Source organism: Stegostoma tigrinum, chromosome 36 (genome assembly GCF_030684315.1).
Source record: "Stegostoma tigrinum isolate sSteTig4 chromosome 36, sSteTig4.hap1, whole genome shotgun sequence".
In the NCBI taxonomy this organism is placed as follows: Eukaryota; Metazoa; Chordata; class Chondrichthyes; order Orectolobiformes; family Stegostomatidae; genus Stegostoma; species Stegostoma tigrinum.
In genome coordinates this window covers 17,828,460-17,849,572 of record NC_081389.1, presented here as the reverse complement: position 1 = coordinate 17,849,572, position 21,113 = coordinate 17,828,460, and the positions used below count along the sequence as shown (strand labels likewise).

Sequence of the window (21,113 nt, the reverse complement as noted above, 5' to 3'; positions counted from 1 at the left end):
TCACCTGCACACCTTTGCAAGGAAGGAGGAAACCCACACAGACACAGGGAGAATGTGTAAGCTCACCACAGACAGTTGCCCGAGGCTGAAATCGATACCCGGGTCCCTGGGTGCTGTGAGGCAGCAGTGCTAACCAGAGCTACCATGCCGCTCTGATATTCTCTCTCTGAAGGTGCTGCCACTTTCTCCAGCAATTTCTGCTTTTATTTAAAGGTAGCCAGATGACCTGGCTGGACAGGTTTCCTGTACTTTAAGGACATTAAGCAATTATCAGGCGGTTTTATGTCAATCGGTTAACTTTTCTAATTATTTAGCTGTTGGAAGGACGTACTCAATCCTAGTTGTTGTTTGTCCTAATGATACTCAACCGAGACAAGTAGGTGGGCTTGGGAAAATAATAGGATTTTGCCACCAGATATCTGAATTCACAACCACAATATGCACACTAATACTGTAATGAAGCGATAATTTCAACTGTTATTAAAATTATCAACTATTAACAGCCTTACAGCATAAACAGAATTTTTTTTACTAGATATTCTGGCTTGAAGAACAAAACCTGCACTACATTCACAGTGTAAATCCTATTAGCAACAACACAGCAGTTGATCTAATCTGCACAACATATGTTGCACATAGCTTGCCAGCAGTTTCAAAGTCATTTCAACATAAGCCTTCTGTCATTATTCAGTAAGAAAAGGTTCCATATTTTCAGACAACTACACTTGTCCCTGAAAACTCCACTTGGTCTGAGAGATGGCAATTATTTTCTCATTTTAAAGAATCATGGCCATGGATGGGGCTACAGATAACATTTTAAATTACTTTTCTTTCATTATTAGTTACTGGGACAGTTGCAATACTAGTACAGCAGTAAATATCACTCATCCCCACGAAATTAAGGGCATAGTGTGGGTAAGGATTGGGCTGGAGGTTACCTTCACTGCAAATCTGCTACATTGGTATTTTCAGCCTACAGATTTATCAGTTGTACTTTTAATAATATATATATCAATTTTAATGTAGCAAAAGGAGCTTCATAGGAGTATGAAGCAAATTTGACCTATAACACAAGCATAGGGAATGCAGTCAGAAGCTAGAGTCATATAGCTTAGACACAGACCCTTCGGTCCAACTCATCCACACCAATCAGGTTTCTGCAAACCAAGCTAGCCCTATGTGCCCACAATTGGATCAGTTCCCCCTAAACCTTCTCTATTCATGTACCTGTCCAAGTAACTTTTAGGTGTTGTAATCGTACCTGTATCTACCACTTCCTCTGGCCATTCATTTGATATACACAACATCCTCTACGTGGGAAAAGTTGCCCCTTAGGTCCCTTTTAAATCTTTCCCCTTAAACCTATGACCTCTAGTTTTGCTCTCCCCTAACATGGGAAACAGACCTTTGCAATTTACCTTATCTATATCCTGAGTGATTTTAAAAACCTCGAAGTGGAGTGCCTAAGAGGAAGGCAGAGCTTTCAGAAGGGAATTTGTGCAATGAGACTTAGAAGCTAAAGACTCAGCGCTACCAACGTCAGAATTCAAATCAGGGATGCTCAAGGCAGGAATTAGAGGAGCACAAATCTCTCAGCGCTGCTGGGCTGCAGGTTACAGAGATAGGAATGGGTGAAGCCATGGAAGGATTTAAGAAATAAATGAGAGTATAAAAGTCAAGGTGCCAATTGCACTAATGTCAGGCTATGAGCACAGGGTTGGTGTGTAAACACCAACAGTTTTGAACAAACTCAATATCAAGGAGGGAAGAATATGGGGAAGTCAGCCAGGAATGCATTACAATTTATTGAATTAATTGATAGGACATTGCACAATGTGTTACGATACAGCATGTACACATGAATTATGGGTTACTGCATCAGAACTAGGATCCTGCACTTGATAATGTACATGAATAGAGTATCGAAATCCCCAACCTGTTACACTGAAATCCCTTATAGGCAAAGTTCAGGAGCAAGATTCATTTTTTAACAAACAATTAATGGAATTATCACTAACCTTGGATTATAAGAATATTAAGCCTATTCACAGTATAACAAAGTGAAGAATAGATTTTATTTCTACCTTGTGTAGTCTGTTGGATGGTTATGGGATATTTTCTGTTTATGTAAGTTATTTGTCAATCTGTTCTTGCTGCAGCTTCATTCCAGGAAGACCCCAACCAATCAATTTCATCTTCTTATGCAATATAAATTGGTGTTCTTTTCTAAATCTGGTTTCTTGGCACAGTTTAACCGGCCTCTTTGATACCATAACAATTTTGTGATAGGGTAGTGATGTCCTAGTCTCGGTAATTATGAGTAAGAAAAATCTTCAACATTTTCCTCTCCTTTTAGCAAGGTTTCTGTTTCGTGCTGTCAGGAAATTATTTGATTGTGGGGAACACCACAGCCAAGGTTAGCCAGTCCCCAAACCTACATCTGCAACAGGACATTTCCCCCCCAGAAATAATGTCATCATTCAAATAATAAATGTGAACCACTGCAAACGTGAACATCCTTAAAGCCAGGTATGTCGGTGTCTCAAGCACAGCCAAATGGCTATCAGTTCAGATTAAAAGCACTTAAAAGTTTGTCTTGGGAACAAACTAAAGCATGGGATTTGGGACGGCACGATGACTTGGTGGTGAGCATTGCCACCTCAAGATTCAATCCCGCCCTTCGGTAACTGTTTGGAGGGTGCATTCTCCCATCGTCTGCATGGGTTTCCTCTGGGTGCTCCAGTTTGGACTGTAGGAGAAAACATGACTGGTTAGGTGGATGAGCTATTTTACCCGGTGTCCAGAAATGTGCAGGGTAGATGGAGTAGCCATGGGAAACGCAGGGTTACAGGGACAGGATGGGTCTGGGTAGGCTGCTCTTCGAGGGATCGGTGTGACTCAACAGGCCAAATAGCCTGCTTCCAGGCAGTAGGCATTCTATGATTACATTCCAATCTACAGTGCCTCTAGCAACCAAGAAGAAAATAAATGTTAAGATACAAAAGGCTCATCTGGGCCTGCAAGGATGAATACATATGCTAAAATATGTAATTTCTCTTGCAAATAGGTAACACAGTGACTAGGAGATGTGATGTCCCCCAGCAGAATAAAAAGAAATTGAGGCATAGTTGACAAGGGGAGATGGAAACACTTTTCCCTATGTTGCTTACTACATTAATTCTCCATACATTCCTGCATCCATCAGCTGAGGGAAAATGCTCATTACCAATTCCAGACTAGACGAGTGATTACATTTGAATCCATGCATATTATCTCACAAGCAGAATTTAGTATTGAAATGAAACAAACTTAAAAGTTGCTAATTACTCATTGTTTTTATGAACAATAAAGTACCTTCAAATTTCAACACAGAGCATTTACATGTAAGGAGCCTGACAACCAGATAAGTGGGAGAAAATGAGTCAGAAAGTTACCATTCCCAATGAACTTTGAGGTATAATTTACATTGGATTGCTTGATGTTTTAACTGTAAAATTCAACTCCGCTTTCATACAAATGTCCGGTGAAATTGTTTCTGCTTTCGTCGACAGTGTCTGATTGTAATGTTATTGTAATAAAGCATATCAAAAATCTATGGAGGTGTCAGGGAAATATCAAAGCAGCGATAACTTCCTTACTTTTTTGTACAGCATGATGAGACCTTAACAAGTTGAACAGCATCTCCAATGAATGAGGTATAAAGTGCTGCTTATGTTACTTAAGTGTGGGACTGTTCAGTAGAAATGAAGCTCATTTTAAGTAAAGTTGGACTTTCTAAAAATAGAAGGAAAGAAAAATTTATTTTTTACAACACACCTTTAAGGTTGTAAAACATCAACGTGAGGGAGCAACCTAATATAACTTTCAAACCACCAAGGTTTGATACCTGACAAGAAAAAATGATTACATAAAATAGTTTAATTAAAGTGGTAGGTTTAACAGAGCTTCTTTGAAAAGATGACAGGAGTTTATGGTCCAGATATCTGAAGGTATAGCCTCAAAGAGTGCAGTGATTAATTGAGGTGGTATCAAAGAACATGTTATCGTAATGACTGCAACTCTAAATCTGGCAGCATTACACCTGATTAAATTAGGATCGGGGTAGCCCATTCAGCCCAGTGAACCTGCTCTGCTTTGAACCACATCATGGCTGATCTAAAGTTTGACAAGATTTTTAGCTTGGCTTGGGGATGAGTCTGTAGACCCCATGAGGTTCTAAATCCAATAGATGTCAACTCTTCTGTATATCCTGATGCAAGAAAGCTCACAACTGAAGGTGCCAAGGTTGCTTTGGTTTTCAAAAAAGGAATCAATTAGTGCCCAGTATGTCATCTTCACTTACAGTCAGAGTCACAGTGCAGAAAAAGATCATTCGGTCCAAACTGCCCACACCAACCATGTTCCCAAACTAATCTAGTTCCAGAGATAACACTGTGTGAAGCTGGGGATAGGTCAGTCTGGGGGAGGGGGGTGGGGGGGGGGGGGGGGGGGTGGAGAACAGGTCAAGGAGGCGGGTGAGGTTAGTGGCTAAGAGATGAGGGTGGGACTTGAGGTAGGAGGAATGGTTAAGGAGGCGGAGACTAGTTGGGCTGGTTTTGAGATCTCAGGCCCAAAGAAGACTTTTCACATCAAACAGATGTTTACCTGCACATCTGCTAAGGTGATACAATGTATCAGCTGTTCCCCTTGTGGCCTCCTCCACATCAGGGAAACCAAGAGGAAGCTTGGGGACCGCTTTGCAGAACACCTACGCTCAGTTCGCTACAACCAACAACACCTCCCAGTCATGAACCATTTCAACTCCCACCCCCACCCTTCGGATGACATGTCCATCCTGTGCCTCCCGCATCGCCACAATGATGCCACCCAAAAGATGCAGGAACAGCATCTCATTTTGCTTGGGAACACTGCATCCCAAGGGTATCAATGCGGACTTCACAAGCTTCAAAATCTCCCCTCCCCCGACCTCATCCCAAAACCAGCCCAACTAGTCCCCACCTCCCTAACCATTCCTATCTCAAGCCCCACCCCCATCTCCTACCCACTAACCTCATCCCACGTCCTTGACCTGTTCGTCTTCCCTGGACTGACCTATCCCCTCCCTAACTCCCCACCGACATTCACCTTCACTGGCTCTAACCCTGCCTCTTTGAACTGTCTATCTCCTCTCACCCTATGTTCTACTTTATCCATCTTCTATCCGTCTCTCTCCTCGTCCCCGCCTCCCTATTTATTTCAGAATCCCCTTCCCCTCCCCCATTTCTGAAGGAGGGTCTCGGCCCGAAACATCAAACCTTCCTGCTTCTCTGATGCTGCTTGGCCTGCTGTGTTCATCCAGCTTCACACCACGTTATCTCAGATTCTCCAGCATCGGCAGTTCCTACTATCTCTAATCTAGTTCCAACTGCCCACGTGGCCCATATCCTTCCGGATGTTTCCTTTTCATGACCTTACCTAAATGTCTTTTGAAATGTTGTAACTGTACCTACGACCAACAATTTCTCTGACAGTTGATTCAACACATGAACCACTGTGTAAAATGTTGCCCCTCATGTCCTTTTTAAACATTTCACCACTCATGTTAAATATATGTCCCCTAGTTTTGAACTCCCCCAACCTATGGAAAAGACCCTTTTCATTCATTTCTTGCCCATCCCTCAGTAATCCTGAGCAATCTCATTAGATGTTACAATGGTTTACTATCCTGTTTTGACGAGGCAGTTAAGAGTCAACCACATTATTAGGGTCTGGAACCATGTGGGACGGGGTGAATAGCGAGAGTCTTTTTCTGAGGATGATGACTTCAGCTTGTACAAAGGGGCACAGTTACAAACTGAGGGGTGATAGATTTAAGACAGATGTCAGAGGCAGGTTCTTTACTCAGAGAGGGGTAAGGGCGTGGAACAGCCTGCCTGCCAATGTAGTTAACTCAGCCACATTAGGGGCATTTAAACAGTCCTTGGATACGCATATGGATAATGATGGGATAGCACAGGGGGAGGGACTTAGATTAGTTCACAGGTCGGCACAACATGGAGGGGCGAAGGGCCTGTTCTGCACTGTATTGTTCTATGTTCTGTGGTGATGGCAGATTTGTTTCACTAAAAGCCATTCATATTATACTCTGGTAATTTCATGGTCATCATTACTAATATTAGTTTTCACAAGAAAACCTGGAATAAAAAGCTAAGTACCTGTTCCCAAGCACAAGTTGCCACTCGGATCAATCTGCACATACATACTTTTCTCAATTTATTTGCAAATCAACACTCCTGGTCACTGTAAGAGATGCAGTGCGACATGGTGTGACAATTAATTAGCTTGTTTTGAAACCAGGGCCTCTGCTGGCAAAGAAACTCTCAAACCAATTATAACTACTGCTGCAATTTTTTTTCCCCAAGTCTGGGTCCTAGTTTGCAGCCTGGAATGAATTCCAGTGCAACAGACTTGACTGTTTTTACCAGTTGGGTGCAACAGTTTCAAATTTTGCACTTCAGAATGCACTCCACCGAGTCGCGGAGTTGCAACAAGCACAGCCTTTTGAAGAAGAATTAAATCTAAATTTGTCAGCATCTGTGGTGGATTTGAACTCATGTCTCCAGATCAAGTCCTCTGGATTACTAGTCCATAACTTCATGACCTGAAATAGAGATAGCCCCAATGTGAATACCAAAACTAGTAAATTTAAACAAAAGGTGTAATGCATTTGAAAAATGGAAAGCAAACTTTAACCACTGAAGTAAATAAAGCTCAGAACAGATTAAAAATGTAAACATCACAGAAGAGTTTACACTCGAGTTCATTGAACATTAGACCATGCACACGATTGCTTCACAACTTTAACATTTAAAAATTTTAAAAATTTAAAAAGTTCAGACTTTAGACAATTTCTCTCAAAGTAATCCTTAAAATCTCCAAGACAACTAACTGAATACACCTTAATTTGTCCAACAAAATCATCTTCAGTAATAAAAACAATCCACATTTTATCTTTTGCCTTTTTCTTCCCTTCTCTCACAGAAGAAAACATCATTTGATTGCCAGCATGCACTCCAGCAACTCATAAAAATTTCATACCAGGCGTGGGGAGTGAACAGCAGCAGGCCAGAGAGAGCTGGAAAGTCTAATTTTGGTTATCTTTGACAAACATACAACTGCAAAGGTTTATCAGAGACCAGCCAGAAGAAACTCTGGTTTTAAAGAATCAATCACTCTTAGCCCAATCACTAATAATTTGACTGTATGAAGTTCTCTTTTCAGACTGGTTCTGAAGGTCTCTGGAACTGAAATGTTAATTTTGACTTCTGTCCACAAATGCTGCCAGAACCAGAGATGGTAGAGCAATTTCTGTTTTTGTTACTGATATCCAGCACCACTAGTTCTTTCAGTTCCCCACCACCTCCCCGACCCTTTTCAGTTTAGTATGTGGCCTGAAAACTACTTTGAAAGTTTGCTCTGAATTTATTCTTCTTAGAAGTTACTTACTAACCTCTTTTCACGAGACAGGAAGGAAACAAGCATCCTTAAGTTTACAGCATTTCAAGTCTATATGTAAATCTTGCCTACTGCCAAAATACCTCAAATGGTTAAATAGAAAACTGGGCACCTTAAAATAAAAATGAAACTTTCAAATTACACCAGACCCAAATCTTTCCACAACTTTGCACATTGAGTTTCAAATATATCTTATTGGCCAGGAACACCACTGGTTTTCTTAGCAAATGTGAGGAATGCATTTGAGCACAGTTTTGTAGGTTCTGGCCATCTACAAACTAATAAGGTTGGAATAAAACATTATCAATAGTTCAATCCCTGGTTGTACTTGGGCTCTTGATATGAGTATCTTCTGAGGCTGGTGACGCCCACTTAAGGGCATCCAGTCACCAGTCAGTTCAGTGAGACAATAAAACTAACAGGTCACTGTAAGCAAGTACGCAGGTACAGCCGGCTGTTAGGAAGGCAAGTGATAATGTTGGCCTCCACTGCAACAAGGTTAGAGCAAAAGGTAAAGCCACCATAGCTCCAGAGGACTGTTCTCTAATGACACAGAAAACCGGTGGTGGCTTCAGCCTGAGCGAAACATGCCTCCGGCAAGGTTGAGAGGGTGACCTTCACAGTGACATCAGTGAGTGTGGATTTGTGTACAAAGGCAGGAATTCTTCCTGCATCTACATAGGGCTTTGTTGAAACCATATCTCCAGCGTTGTATTGTAGCGTTGGACTCCATATCTAAAGAAGATAACTTGCCATAACAGGGAGTGCAGTGAAGGTCTACCAGTTCGACTCTTGGAATGACAGCTTTGTCAGATAAGGAGAGATGGGTTGACTGGGCCTTTATTTATTGCCATTTAAAAGAATGAATCATATGAAATTCCAACAGGGCTAGGCAGACTGGGTTAAGGGATGAGGTTTCCCCTGGCCTGGGATCCAAAACAAGGGAACAGATTTTAACATTACGCCGTGGGCCATTCCTGTGAGGCAACATTTCTTGACTTGGAGTCATGAACCTGTAGAATTCTCTGCCATAAAAGGCTGTGGAGGAAATGTCATTGAATATATTTAAAGGAAGAAAAGATTAGATGTCTATACGCTGGAGTTGTCAAGGGGTGCAGTGAGAGCACAGGCATATGGTATTGAGACAGCAGATCAATGGTCGTAAATGACTAGAGGAGTGGGCTTGATGCGGTGACCATTCTGCTTCTGCTCCTATTTTTTACATTCCTATGGTAGAGGGCTGAAGACAAAGACAGCAGCCCAATTTATTTTGCCAAATTAAAATCAAAACATAACAGCCGCTTAGAACTGATCATATGGAATGGTTTATTTAATCTCATCCTTGGCAGCTAAAATGAATGTAATGTAACGCACTGACAGAAATGAATGCCTCCCACACTACATGCAATGAGTTTGTCAAATCTGTGGAACATTACAGAACATTTAAAAAAACACCCTCTTATTTTATAAAAAAATTACAATTTTAAGTATTAAAAAAACCTGGCTAAGCAAATTTAGATGGGAAAGCAAAAAACACAAAACTGGGTTATGCTGGTTAAAGAAAACCATCTCCTCACCAAACCTCTTCGTGAATCGCGTTTTGGTAGAAACAAACACATTGCAAAGTAAGCACCGTCTTTGTGGCTGGAGGCACTTGGCACAAAACAATTACCACAAGGACCAAAGGACTCGACAAAGGTGTTTAAGCATGCTTCTTTAATGGGGATAGAGGGATATTCTGTTGCAGCACACATAACTGAGAGGGAAATGAAACACAAGGCCATGATATGCAGAGTTCAATTTCTTTTCCTAAGAAGATTGCTTTGTAAAAGTCTCAGCACTCTTGGTTTAATGTTGAGCAGTCTTTTTTTTAGAAAAAGAAGTTCCATGGCATTCTGGTGTCACAGGTGCTGTTCCATTTTTCTGGTATCTTGTAACTTCTCCCTCAACTGCCTGAATGTGGGTCTACGACCAGGGTCAAGCTCCCAGCACCGTTTCATCAATTCATATATGGCAGGTGGACATCCGTCAGGTGGATCCATCTTGTAACCCTTCTCAACACGTGGAACCACGTCCTTCAGAGGCTGAGGGAATTTAAAAAGAAAAATACAATTCACTCTTCTCATTTTTAGGTGCCCCAGTGGTTGATGCTGTTCCTTAGATAAAGGGCAGTTCATTTTTAATTAAAGAACAGAAAATGCTGGAATAGCTCAGCAGGTCTAACAAAATCTGTGGTGTGAGAAACAATTAATGTTTCAGCTCAGTGATGCTTCATCACAGCAGAGTTCAGATACAAACAACACACACAACCTTTTGTTCTGGGGGGGGGGGGGGAACAGTGTGGAAGTAAAGATAGTAAAAAGCCTTTAAAACTGTATTTAAGTAGCGTTTGATTAATACATCAAGGAATACTTTTTAAAGCAATATTTTACTCAATTAGGCATTATTTCTAATGGTAATTTATACTTGGAGGGTTGAAGAGACACAGCTTGAGTGTTCTTGGGGGCTTGAAGCTACGTAATCTGCAAGCATTTTTTAAGACCGATATCTTAATAAAATTAAGGTAGTGATTTAGTGCATTTAAAACATAAAGAAAGAAAACCATACTGTTGTGTAGCGACAGGGGTCCAGGGAAACAGAAATAAGTTAGTGAGCGAGTGCGGGGGGAGAAAAGCTTAGAATTCTGGGAATTTAAACAGTGTTAAAATGAATTCAGTTTTGTTTATTTTAGATATCTCTGGGAGGATACCAGCCGAAGGAAAAAGCATTTGGTGAATGGGCAGAAATTTGCCAAAAGGAAGCTGACTGGTTTTCTACCAGCCAGAGCAAGAAACCTTAGCGTCAACGTAGTGGTGATTCTTCATTGGAGTTTTAGTGGTAGGTAGCCAGGATATTGCTGGAACAAATGGAATCGTATTAATTTGAATCATTTTCTGATGCCTATAATTTTTTTGTCTGGCGCAATTTAGTTCATGTTTTTGTTGTTTAAAAAATGTTTTATTCTGTTGTAAAAGCATACTGGCAGGATTTTTACACAAAAGTTGGTTTATCAAACTGGGTTTTACTCTGAAGTCTGACTTGTTCTGGGATCATAACTTCATTTTGAAACCTTGCACAATTGAACGGTTCACAGTGGCACACAAAACAACACGTTAGAGAAGGTATAGACCGTATAACTCAAACCTACTCCCTCTATTCAGTACAATCTTGGTTACTCTGTGTCACCTTCACTTTTCCCACCTGCATCCCAAATTCCTCGATTCCTAAAGAAATCAAAAATCTATCTATACCAAACTCGAATGCACTCCAGTATAGAATAAAGCTGCATGAGCACCCAAGAAAAAATAATTGTAGGGTAAAGGTAGGTAGGAAAGTAGGTGGCAGAATGATTGCTGGAAACGTAAATTGGGAAGAGGACACAAGGAGGCTATAAAGGGATACTGACAGGTTAAGTGAATGGGCAAAGGTCTCAAAAATGTGAAACCATCCATTTTAGTAGGGAGAATTAAACAGAAACATACTAACTGGAGAGCACACAGAGTTCAAATGCAAAGGGATGTGGGTGCTCAACAGCATAAAGCACAAAAGTTTAGAATGTGGCTGCAGCAGTAAATAGAAATGCCAATAGACTGTTACTACATATTGCAAGGGAAAGTAAATACAAAAAGGTAGGAAAGTTGTACTTTGGTAAGACTATATTTGGAGCACTGTGTATAGTATTAGTCATGTTATTTTAGCAAGAATGGAAGTGTGCTCAAAGCAGGTCAGAGAAAGCATACTAGACTAGCGTCTATTATGTGAAAGTTGCTTAAGCCAAGTGGTAGGACAACCTAGCCTTATATCCACTGCAGTTACAAGAATAATAGGTGACTTGGCTGAAGCATATGAAGACCCTGAGGTTTCCTGAAAGGGTGCATAAAGGAAGTAAGGTATTTAAAAAGTAAGGGGGTCACCCATTAAAGACACAGGTTAGGGCAAGTTTTCACCGAGGATTGAGGGTCTTCGGAATACTCTTCCTTAAAAGGCCATGGAAAGAAAGCCTGTGACTATTTTTTAAGGCAGAGCTGAATTGACTCTTGATAAGCAAGGGAGTAAAAGCTTATTGGTGATAAGGGCGAATGATTAGTTATCACTCAGCCACCAGCTTATTAGAAGGTGGAGCAAGCTCAAGAGGTTTACTCCAGCTCCGAATCCCTAAGCATATTACAAAAGGGGGGCAATTTTACACTTTTTTTGCTAATTTCCCCAACTGAATCTATGCTTTCCTGCAGTCATATTAGCTCACAAAATCATGTCAATAGTTTAAAATTGAAGGTTTCTATATGAACACACCGTGCTGTAAATAAACCTTTAACAGTTGGGCTGCAAGCATTGAGATCAGGTGCCATTGCAATGTGGCAGATTTGAAAGGGCATATGAAGATGCCTACAAATGAGTAGGCCATTCAGCCCCTCAAGTCTACTCTGCTATTCAGCAAATTGGCTCATCTGATTGCAACCTCAAATCTGCATCCCTACCTACCCTGATAATCTTTCATTCCTTTGCTTAACAGAAATCTAACTATCTGAAAAAAATTTTAAGAACAATTTTGTTTGAGAAGTTATATTGTAAAATGTTGCCGAGAAGCACGCCAAGAAAAGAGCACAGCAAGTTTGTAATAGATCTGCAAAATATTTTAGGTCTCATGAAAATTATTGGTATGGAACTGCACAAAAAGAATGCTGAGCTGTAAGTATACTGTACTAAAGGTCACTCTAATTACAGAAATCATCCACTGGGACATAAGAGCAGGATTGAGGGAAACACAATTAAATGATGGGAGGTGCGAATAAGTGAGCTTTTTTTCAGTCCAAGTAATTCTGTAATCATAAAAGATTAGATGCCCAAGTGCACGTCCATCCATTCCCTTAAACAGGGAATTTCTCACATGCCATCCAAAAATTATTATATTTTAGCATTTATTCTATGCCTGATTAGTAATGTGTCAGCAGCTTGAGATCATTGACCAGTAAGAAATAAAACGGCCATCTTTAATCTATAAAATAACAACCATTTTGTGTGCGTGTTGTTAATCTGCTGCCCTACAATTAAAACATCAACAGTACAAACATGCAAAGCATGCAGCTCCTTTTTCCTCCTACAGAGGGTACTACTGTACTTCATTAGTGTATGAATAAGCATGATTCATAAATTTCTGCAGCACAATTTGAAGAAATGCCAAGCATGAGTACTGCAAGTGCCCTGCATTAAAGTCACTCAGATTTTCACATGCTTCAAGAGTAATGCATAATAATAATAGTAACAACCATAAGCAAATATCCCAGACTAAGTCTGCACAACTTTAACATCACATTCAAATGGCACTCCAACAGACAATCTTGATATAGAATCTCTATCAATACATTTTTAGTTCTCAAACCAGTCTTGCACTTCAATTGACTTGTCATACTTCAAAAGGACTGACTGTTAATAGTAAGATGATAAACACGTTCAAGTTCATTTGCTTGAGAGCTGTAATTTTGAGCGAACCTTTCTTCAATATTTCTCATGCAAGTGACTTGCCATGCCAATGACACAGTAGTCCAATAAGCAATGAGAAACTACAATCAACTTGTGCCCAAGGAAGGCAAAGCTAAATAAACTCTGCTCACAAGAATTTTACTCTTAAGACATGAAGCCAGATTTCAATCTGTGAAACACTTTCTAGTGCAGAAGAGAAAGCACATTCACCATGGATTTAAGTTCTGCCTAATCAATGACTTGCAAAAACTATAAGTCACCTAAAGTAACTGTGATACTGTTCATGCGTGTACATACAAGAGAAAACATTTTCTGAAGACATAAATGTATGAAGTTATGACAGCTTACATAAGGAACTGATGTTGAACATGCAAGGACCAGACAGAGCTATAATTTCTTCCTACTTGAATGCTAATGTAATATCATGGGAAGAGTAGTGCCACAGGTATGCCTTTTAGGACAGAAATGGGGAAATTTTTCAGGAATTCCCTGCCACACAGAAAGCAGTTAAGGCCAAAATACTGAACATTTTCAAGAAGGAGCTATGTACACTTTTTGGGCTAAAGGTATCAAAGGATATCAGAACACAACAGGTACAGGGTACTGTAAAGAATTGTACTGAATGGTGGAACAAGCTCAAGTGACTATGTGGCCTACTCCTGCTCCTATGTTCTATGTTTCAGTGTCAATGAGTACTGCACAAACCAGAAGTGCAAGCATGTAATGGCATATCTGCCGATACATCATCAATTGCGCAAGTAAAGAGGGATAAAAAGCAGTCAAAGTGTCATTTGAGGTGAACATGCATATTTCACAAAGGGAGTCAAGACGACCTGATCAGTAGGTTCTACTATCAGTATCAAAGTTGTGGAACAGATTTGACCAGACCTACAACAATTTAACATTAGCAATGAGAACTGATATCATCAGGGGGCGTTTGGAATTAAAACACACCCAGATGTCAGCATGAATTGATAAAAAGATTAAAGGTTCTTCTGAAACTCTTCCAATCCAAAAAAAATCTCAAACTGAAAAGGTAAGCTGGCTGCATCATAAAAAAATATTGTTTTAAAAGCTATCCTGTATTAGACAGCCTTTCCACATTAGGTTTTACCATAGATGCAGTGAACATCTTTCTAAATATACGAAAGTTAACAGTGGATAATAAAACAATTATCAGGAAGTCTGTGTTCTTATATTTGAATGACAAATAGTTCCAAATATAAGGCTTGAAAAACTGCTTCTATACTCAAAACCATTTTTCACACTGAAATTAATGAACAATCCATTCTCTCCATCTTGTCTTTTGGGTTAAGAATTCAGAAACAGTTCATTGTCCATTGAGATAGGAATATTTGACAGTCATTGGCAACATCTTCTTGAAAAAAATAAGTAAATAATAGATCATTGGGAATGTAATGTAATTGCAATCAAGTGGTATAATAAAAGCCTGCTTTAAAATCTGATAACTGAGATCCGATGTCTCTTTTGGGCATAACCACTCTGTCATTAGTTTTCAATAACTATAAATAGTATAGCGTTACATGAATGAGAAGTTGGAGTCCAGATCAAACAGAATACTTAAGAATTCCATAAGGATCCCAGCAATGAACAATCGATAAAACAAATTGCTGGTCTTAATGAACTAGCTCAAATTACATTAAGACAGCACATATCAGACATCCAGCAAACGAGCACAAGACTGAACACACAGCTGTCGCTTTGTTATTGCAAGAGGCTGTAGGTTCTGTCCCAAACACTGATCCTGTGGTACCCCATAAGTTACTTGCCTGCCACTCGGAAAATGACCCAATTAATACTAGTCTGTTTACTTTCCGATCAGTTTTCCATGTCAGTACGCTACCCCCAATCCCATGCACTCGGAACTTTTACGTGGTCAATCTCTTTCATGGAATCTCATCAGAACTCTTAGAAGTTAAATACACAGGGGGCTGAAGAATGATGTGACCATGGAATTCTCTACATAGAAAGTGATTCAGGCCAAACATTGTTTGATTTAGATATTGTTCTTATGGCTAAAGGGTTTGCAGAGAAAGCAGGAACAAAGTACAAAGTTGGATGATCTGTCATGGTCATACTGAATGGTAGAGTACGTTCGAAGAGGCAAATGACCTACTCTTAATTTTCTATTTTGTCTCAGTTATCTCTTGTGCTTGCAGTCTAATAAATACATCCAACTCTTCACTTTTGGTACTAGGTATATGAAGGATATTATTAAGCTGGATGGTTCAGAAGAAATTTACCAGGATGTTGCCAGGAATGGAAGGTCTTTGTTCTAAAAAGGGGTGGGTCTTTTTTCACCAGAGCATAGGCAGCTGAGAGACGACCTTACAGAAGTTGATAAAAGTCACGAAGGGTATAGACAGGTTTACTGATAGTCATCTTTTCCCTAGGATGGGGGATTTTAAGACTAGGGGAGACATTTTTAAGGTGAGAGGAGAAAGATTTTTAAAAAAAGGCATGGGTGATAGGGCAGTTCACGTGGAATGAACTTCCTGAGAAAGTGGGACAATTACAGTGTTTAAATGACTTTTGGAGAAGTACATGAATAGAAAAGGTTTGGAGGGATATGGGCCCAGAGCAGGCAGGTGGGACTAGTTTAGTTTGGGATTATGCTCGACATGGACCATTGGGCCAAAAGGTCTGTTTCTGTATGACTGTCAGACTGAAAATGAGATATAACAACAGTACTTTTCGTATACTCCGCATATATGGCCTTAGTTGTAATAAAGTGCATACTTTTACCTACCATTCTGGGATAAGGCACTCGCCCAAAAGAGTAAATTTCCCATAGAAGAATTCCAAAGCTCCATACATCTGATTTAGTAGAAAAATTCTGGAATAAAAAGTCAAGAACTGTATTATTCCTCTAAATTATTTCATTGTTAATGTTTGTATCCAGTGCATGAAGTTGTGTTGTAAGTCAAGCTAGCGAATAACATTTATGGAAGTACTGACAGACAACTACAATAGAAGGCAGGTATTTTCTTTAATCCGAACCTAGACTTACCCAGGGGGTTTGGAAAAACTGGACCAGGAAGTCAACAGGTATTAATCTGTTGAACTGGTGTGGAAGGTGGAGAGCTAAATTCCATGGCCTAACATCAGTGAAACAAACATTAGCCAACTCAGTTTATGAGTATTTGCACAGGGGCAGAGTTTCAGGTGAACTTTGTCGAGGAAATGGTTCCACATAGTTGCAAATTTTTTATCTGATGGTTTTAGTCACAGCTGCAACAATTCAAATCCTGACAGAGACGAAAGCCAAAAATATATTTTGTCAACCAAGTAGAAACAACCCACAATGTTTCAATGATGAGTGGCAAACATCACAGCAAGGAAATAGTAGTACAAACTCAGTTCAGGCTTCAGACTAAACTGAACTAAATGATGCGTCTACTATTTCAGTCTATCACAAAAGGTCTAGACCACCTCCAAAGATGTGACTGAATAGCCATACTTCATTCTCTCAGATTACAGTGCACAAGGCAATCTTACCATTTCAACTTGCCATTAGCAATTTCAGTTTGACTCATGTACTCATGTCTGTTGCACACTCGTGACAGGCAGTCTCTACTTGTTGTAGGAAATAGAGAAGAACAGTGGAGAAAACTGAAGTAGTTTCCCATTGTACATAGAACATCACATTGCTCAATGACCATGCAGTTCTTATAAGTCAAGAGGTTATCTGTATAACAGCGAAAATAGCAGAGCAGTTGAAGTGTAGCTGCAAGGCACTTCTATAACTCACCCCTTTGCAACATCAAGATCCACATTTTGTAAAGATTAGATCTTTCATAAGTCAGTTACATCTCTCAGCAGGACAGAAGTCCACAAAGCAATAAAAAAAAATCTTGTTACACCTATTACCCATTCATCATATTTACCTTTTCTTTAAGAGCCTCAGGTGCAGTCCATTTCACAGGGAGCTTTCCAGTGTCTTGCATTGAAGAAGCTTCCTTTGTAAGACCAAAATCACTAACTTTAGCTATATTATCCTCAGAGACCAAGACATTACGAGCAGCTAAATCTCTATGTACAAAATTATTTGCTTCTAAGTATTCCATTGCTTCACAGACATCACTGAAAAACAAAAAATAAATCAATGTATTATTTAACAGAGTACAGGCAGAATTATTTTCTTCTTGAATAAAATATAAATTACTCTGTCACTTATTCTCAAGATTTGAATTCACTGTGGTGGAATGCAAATTCTATATTAAAACCTGACATACCTCCAGTGTGGAAATTTGCCTGACTTCAGCATGTTTTCTAACTTGGGCTGGGTAATCTTGTAAGATGGTGAGAAAATTCTTGATGCTTTCACAAGGAATTCTTTACATGTAAACTTATTGCCATATCTAAACAAGTATTTCTGCAACGACATTAGCTTTTTTTGGGTCGGCAATGTTTATAAGAGACAGCCCAGAAATTAGAAAACATTGCCAAGTAATTTAGAAACGCTAACCACAGTTCTGCAGCTCCAGCTGCTGGCTATTCAATTGACAAGATAAAAGACCAAATCTAGGAGAAGCGGGTAGGTGTGGGTTATGTCCAATAACCACAGCAAATAGTGTTATAACGGCACTGATAGGTATTGAATGAAAACAGTTATCAGCCAGAATGAGTCAAAACAGCAGCAACAAAACGAAATGAGAGAAGCAATCAATCTGCTAAAATGTAAACAAAAATGAGTTTCATACATTGGACACTGACATTTAAAGTAATAAAGTAAGGTATATTGACCAAAAAATTGCAAGCACTGGAAATCAAATGGAACAGATGGGAAATTAGGATAGGTCATTATTCCCAACAACATGAGTATACAAGGTCCCATTCCAATTATTCATTTCAGGTATTTCTTGATTGGTTGCACAATTTCCTTTAATCTGTATGCAGTTTTCAGAATTATGATCATATGATTATAATACTCACATGGAAAACTTAAGTAAACAGTCTCCACCAAGGACAGACCTTCCTCTTGACCTCAGGTAATCCACCAAACTGCCCTGGTAGAGAACAGAAACTTAATTCTTACCCCTGCCATTTGAAACATTTGTGCTAACCCAAGCACCCTTTAAATCATGACAGACATATGCATTTCACATGTAATGAGTTTTGGGGAGCAGTGAAGATTTAGAGGTGAAATTCTGTATCAGCAATACTCCAAAAAAATGACTTGAAATGATCAATTTGGACACAAGTGGTGAAACAAATTGAAGAGAATCTTAGCATTAACATTATGTTCAGTTAGCCAAGTGGTTAGTGCAAGGTTGAGAATAACACAACAGAACAAGTTGATAGCGAGTTTTGAGAAGATTTGTAGCTCAGCTTAAGGTTCTGGATGTAAGTTTGCTCGCTGAGCTGGAAGGTTCGTTTTCAGACGTTTTGTCACCATTCTAGGTAACATCAGTGAGCCTCCGGTGAAGCGCTGGTGTTATGTCCCGCTCTCTATTTGTGTGTTTAGGTTTCCTTGGGTTGGTGATGTCATTTCCTGTTCTTTTTCCTCAGAAAGTGGTAGATGGGCTCCAAATCAATGTGTTTGTTGATGGAGTTCCGGTTGGAATGCGATGCTTCTAGGAATTCTCGTGCGTGTCTCTGTTTGGCTTGTCCTAGGATGGATGTGTTGTCCCAATCAAAGTGGTGTCCTTCCTCATCTGTATGCAAGGATACTAGTGATAGTGATCGTAATAGTGGTAGCGGTAGCCACAAAAAGACATGACCCACTATCACTCGTATCCTTACATACAGATGAGGAAGGACACCACTTTGATTGGGATAACAAATCCATCCTAGGACAAGCCAAACAGAGACACGCACGAGAATTCCGAGAAGCATGGCATTCCAACCAGAACTCCATCAACAAACACATTCATCTACCATCCCCTGAGAAAAAGAACAGGAAATGACACCACCAACAGAGGAAACCTAAACACAAATAGAAAGCGGGACATAACACCAGCGCTTCATCGGAGGCTCACTGATGATGTTACCTAGAATGGTGACGAAATGTCTGAAAACGAACCTTCCAGCTCAGTGAGCAAACTTACATCCAGAACAGGTTGATTCCCGTTTTGGAAAAACTCAGCAGGTCTGGCCGCATCTATGGAGGAGAAAACAGAGTTAACATTTCGGGTTCGGTGACCCTTCCTCATTTCTGATGTTGCCAGACCTGCTGAGTTTTTTCAGCAACTTTGTTTTTGTTCCTGATTTACAGCATCTGCAGTTCTTTTGGTTTAGATTCCCATTCTGAATGGGGAAGACTTGCAAAGTGCCTCCTTGTCCTGGCGAAGAATGGAATGCTGCAGCAAAACACTACTGCTAAAAAAGGGCTTGGTATGAAGAATTAATAGACAACAAGCCAAGGGCTTGCCTTCAGGCAGTCAGGCAGCACATGATTGAAAGAAAAGTGCTCCAGAACATGCCAAAGCTTTACACAGTTTGAAGCGTGACCAATATTTCACAGGCAAATATGATACCTATCTGACTTCAGCAAAGGGTGACATACCAAACAACAAATTAACTGACTAGTGACCGGTTAATTTGTTAGAAAGACAGCAGGCAAAACAACTCGTTCTTTTCGGGTTAGTGTTGACAGGCGTTTAATGTTTAACATCACAACCCAATATTTAAAAGAAAATCACAACATGAAAAAGCATAAGTGGTCTACACCCACAGAACTAATGCCTCTTTCCTCTCTGCAGATTCGCTTCCTTTCAAGGGTTCTCCACTTATATTACATAAATTCCACCTACAAGTAGTTAACGAAATATACTGGCCGAAGTCAAAAATAGCACAAAATTCAGAAATAGTGATGACAGAAAATTGTCAGTACACACAATCTCCTCCAAAATTCATAACAATTTCCAAGTGTGTACAGTCAGATGAATACAAAAATCCAGGGGTTACTATAAATGATCCAATGCTTCTCCTTTGGGTGCATTGCTGAAGCATCTCAAGACTGCAAACAAAAATCATTGAATTGTCAAGAACAGGCCCCTTCACTATATTTTTCTTGCAGTAAAGATTGCTGTTAAAAATTTCTATTTTTGAACAAGGTATTTTTGAACTGGGTATTTATAAAAGGTGGACTAGGTTAATAATTAGGTTTAAAAACAAAAACTTCCCAGTCCTGAAAACCTAACATTAAATAGTTTCAAATTCTCCAAATGACTAAACATTAAGGAGGGAAGACCAATTTTTTTAAAAAATCATATTTTAATTCCTACTTTAATCCTATATGTGCACACTAATCACATATTTCAAGGTGAACCCAAATCATCTTATTTCACTGGCTTGCAGGCTGCAAGGTTGCTTCAGTGTGGTTAGTCCTTTATCCTGTTTAATAGCATCATGTTTTGCAAACTTGGAGATCTCCTTGACTCAGTATTTGATGCAAACCAAAGTTGGAAAAGGGAACATCCACGCTACTGGCATGGCTAGATTTTTGAGAGCAAAACAACTTCAACAGCAAGCTGTGACATGGACACTGACCATGAAATCAGGGTGAGTAATAAAACACAGCTTGAAAAGATTAAATCTAAGTACGTTTTGGTTCATTAAAGTGGATTAAAAGCAATGTTGATTCGGTGTAGTTGATCTGAACTTTAAAACTGGCAATCAACACTAATTGATCTAGTATTAAGGAGTGCTGTTAAATCAAAGTACAAATCACATTACCAAGCAGCTGCATAAAACACAATAAACCAGTAAAATTTTAAGATTAAGATTACTCGGTAAAAATGGTATTCTCAAAGCAAAGTAGACCTTGCGTAAGATATTTCTATATCACTTAAACAGTAAAACTTTGATAAATACATATCCTTTACACTACTTCTGAAAATTTCTTGACAATTTTCTTTAGGCGCACAACTGAAGCACAAAAACTTAAAATTCGAATTCGTCCTCCAAAATGAATAAAATCTATATCAAATACACAGCTGCTGGATAAAAAGAACTGAACTAAGTAAGAATTTTTACTCAAATGTCTGTGCTGGTACCCGCCATCAACAAGACAGAACAGTTCTAAATCGCTTCTACGCAACCAGTTTCCATAACCTTACAACCACCTGAAGTCT

General features: G+C 39.5%; 1 protein-coding gene across 3 annotated transcripts in view; it reads right to left on the bottom strand.

Moving 5' to 3' along the window:
* Positions 1–8,796: 8,796 nt before the first annotated feature.
* Positions 8,797–21,113, bottom strand: part of csk (C-terminal Src kinase) — a 134,485-nt gene continuing 122,168 nt past the window's right edge. For all 3 annotated transcript variants that reach the window (XM_048520874.2, XM_048520875.2, XM_059640225.1), the window contains 4 exons: positions 17,971–18,044; positions 16,923–17,118; positions 15,785–15,871; positions 8,797–9,578 (listed from right to left, as the gene is read on the bottom strand). In XM_048520874.2, coding sequence (XP_048376831.1) covers positions 9,396–9,578; positions 15,785–15,871; positions 16,923–17,118; positions 17,971–18,044 — 540 coding nt within the window. In that variant the 3' untranslated portion in view covers positions 8,797–9,395. The remainder of the gene's footprint in view (positions 9,579–15,784; positions 15,872–16,922; positions 17,119–17,970; positions 18,045–21,113) is intronic.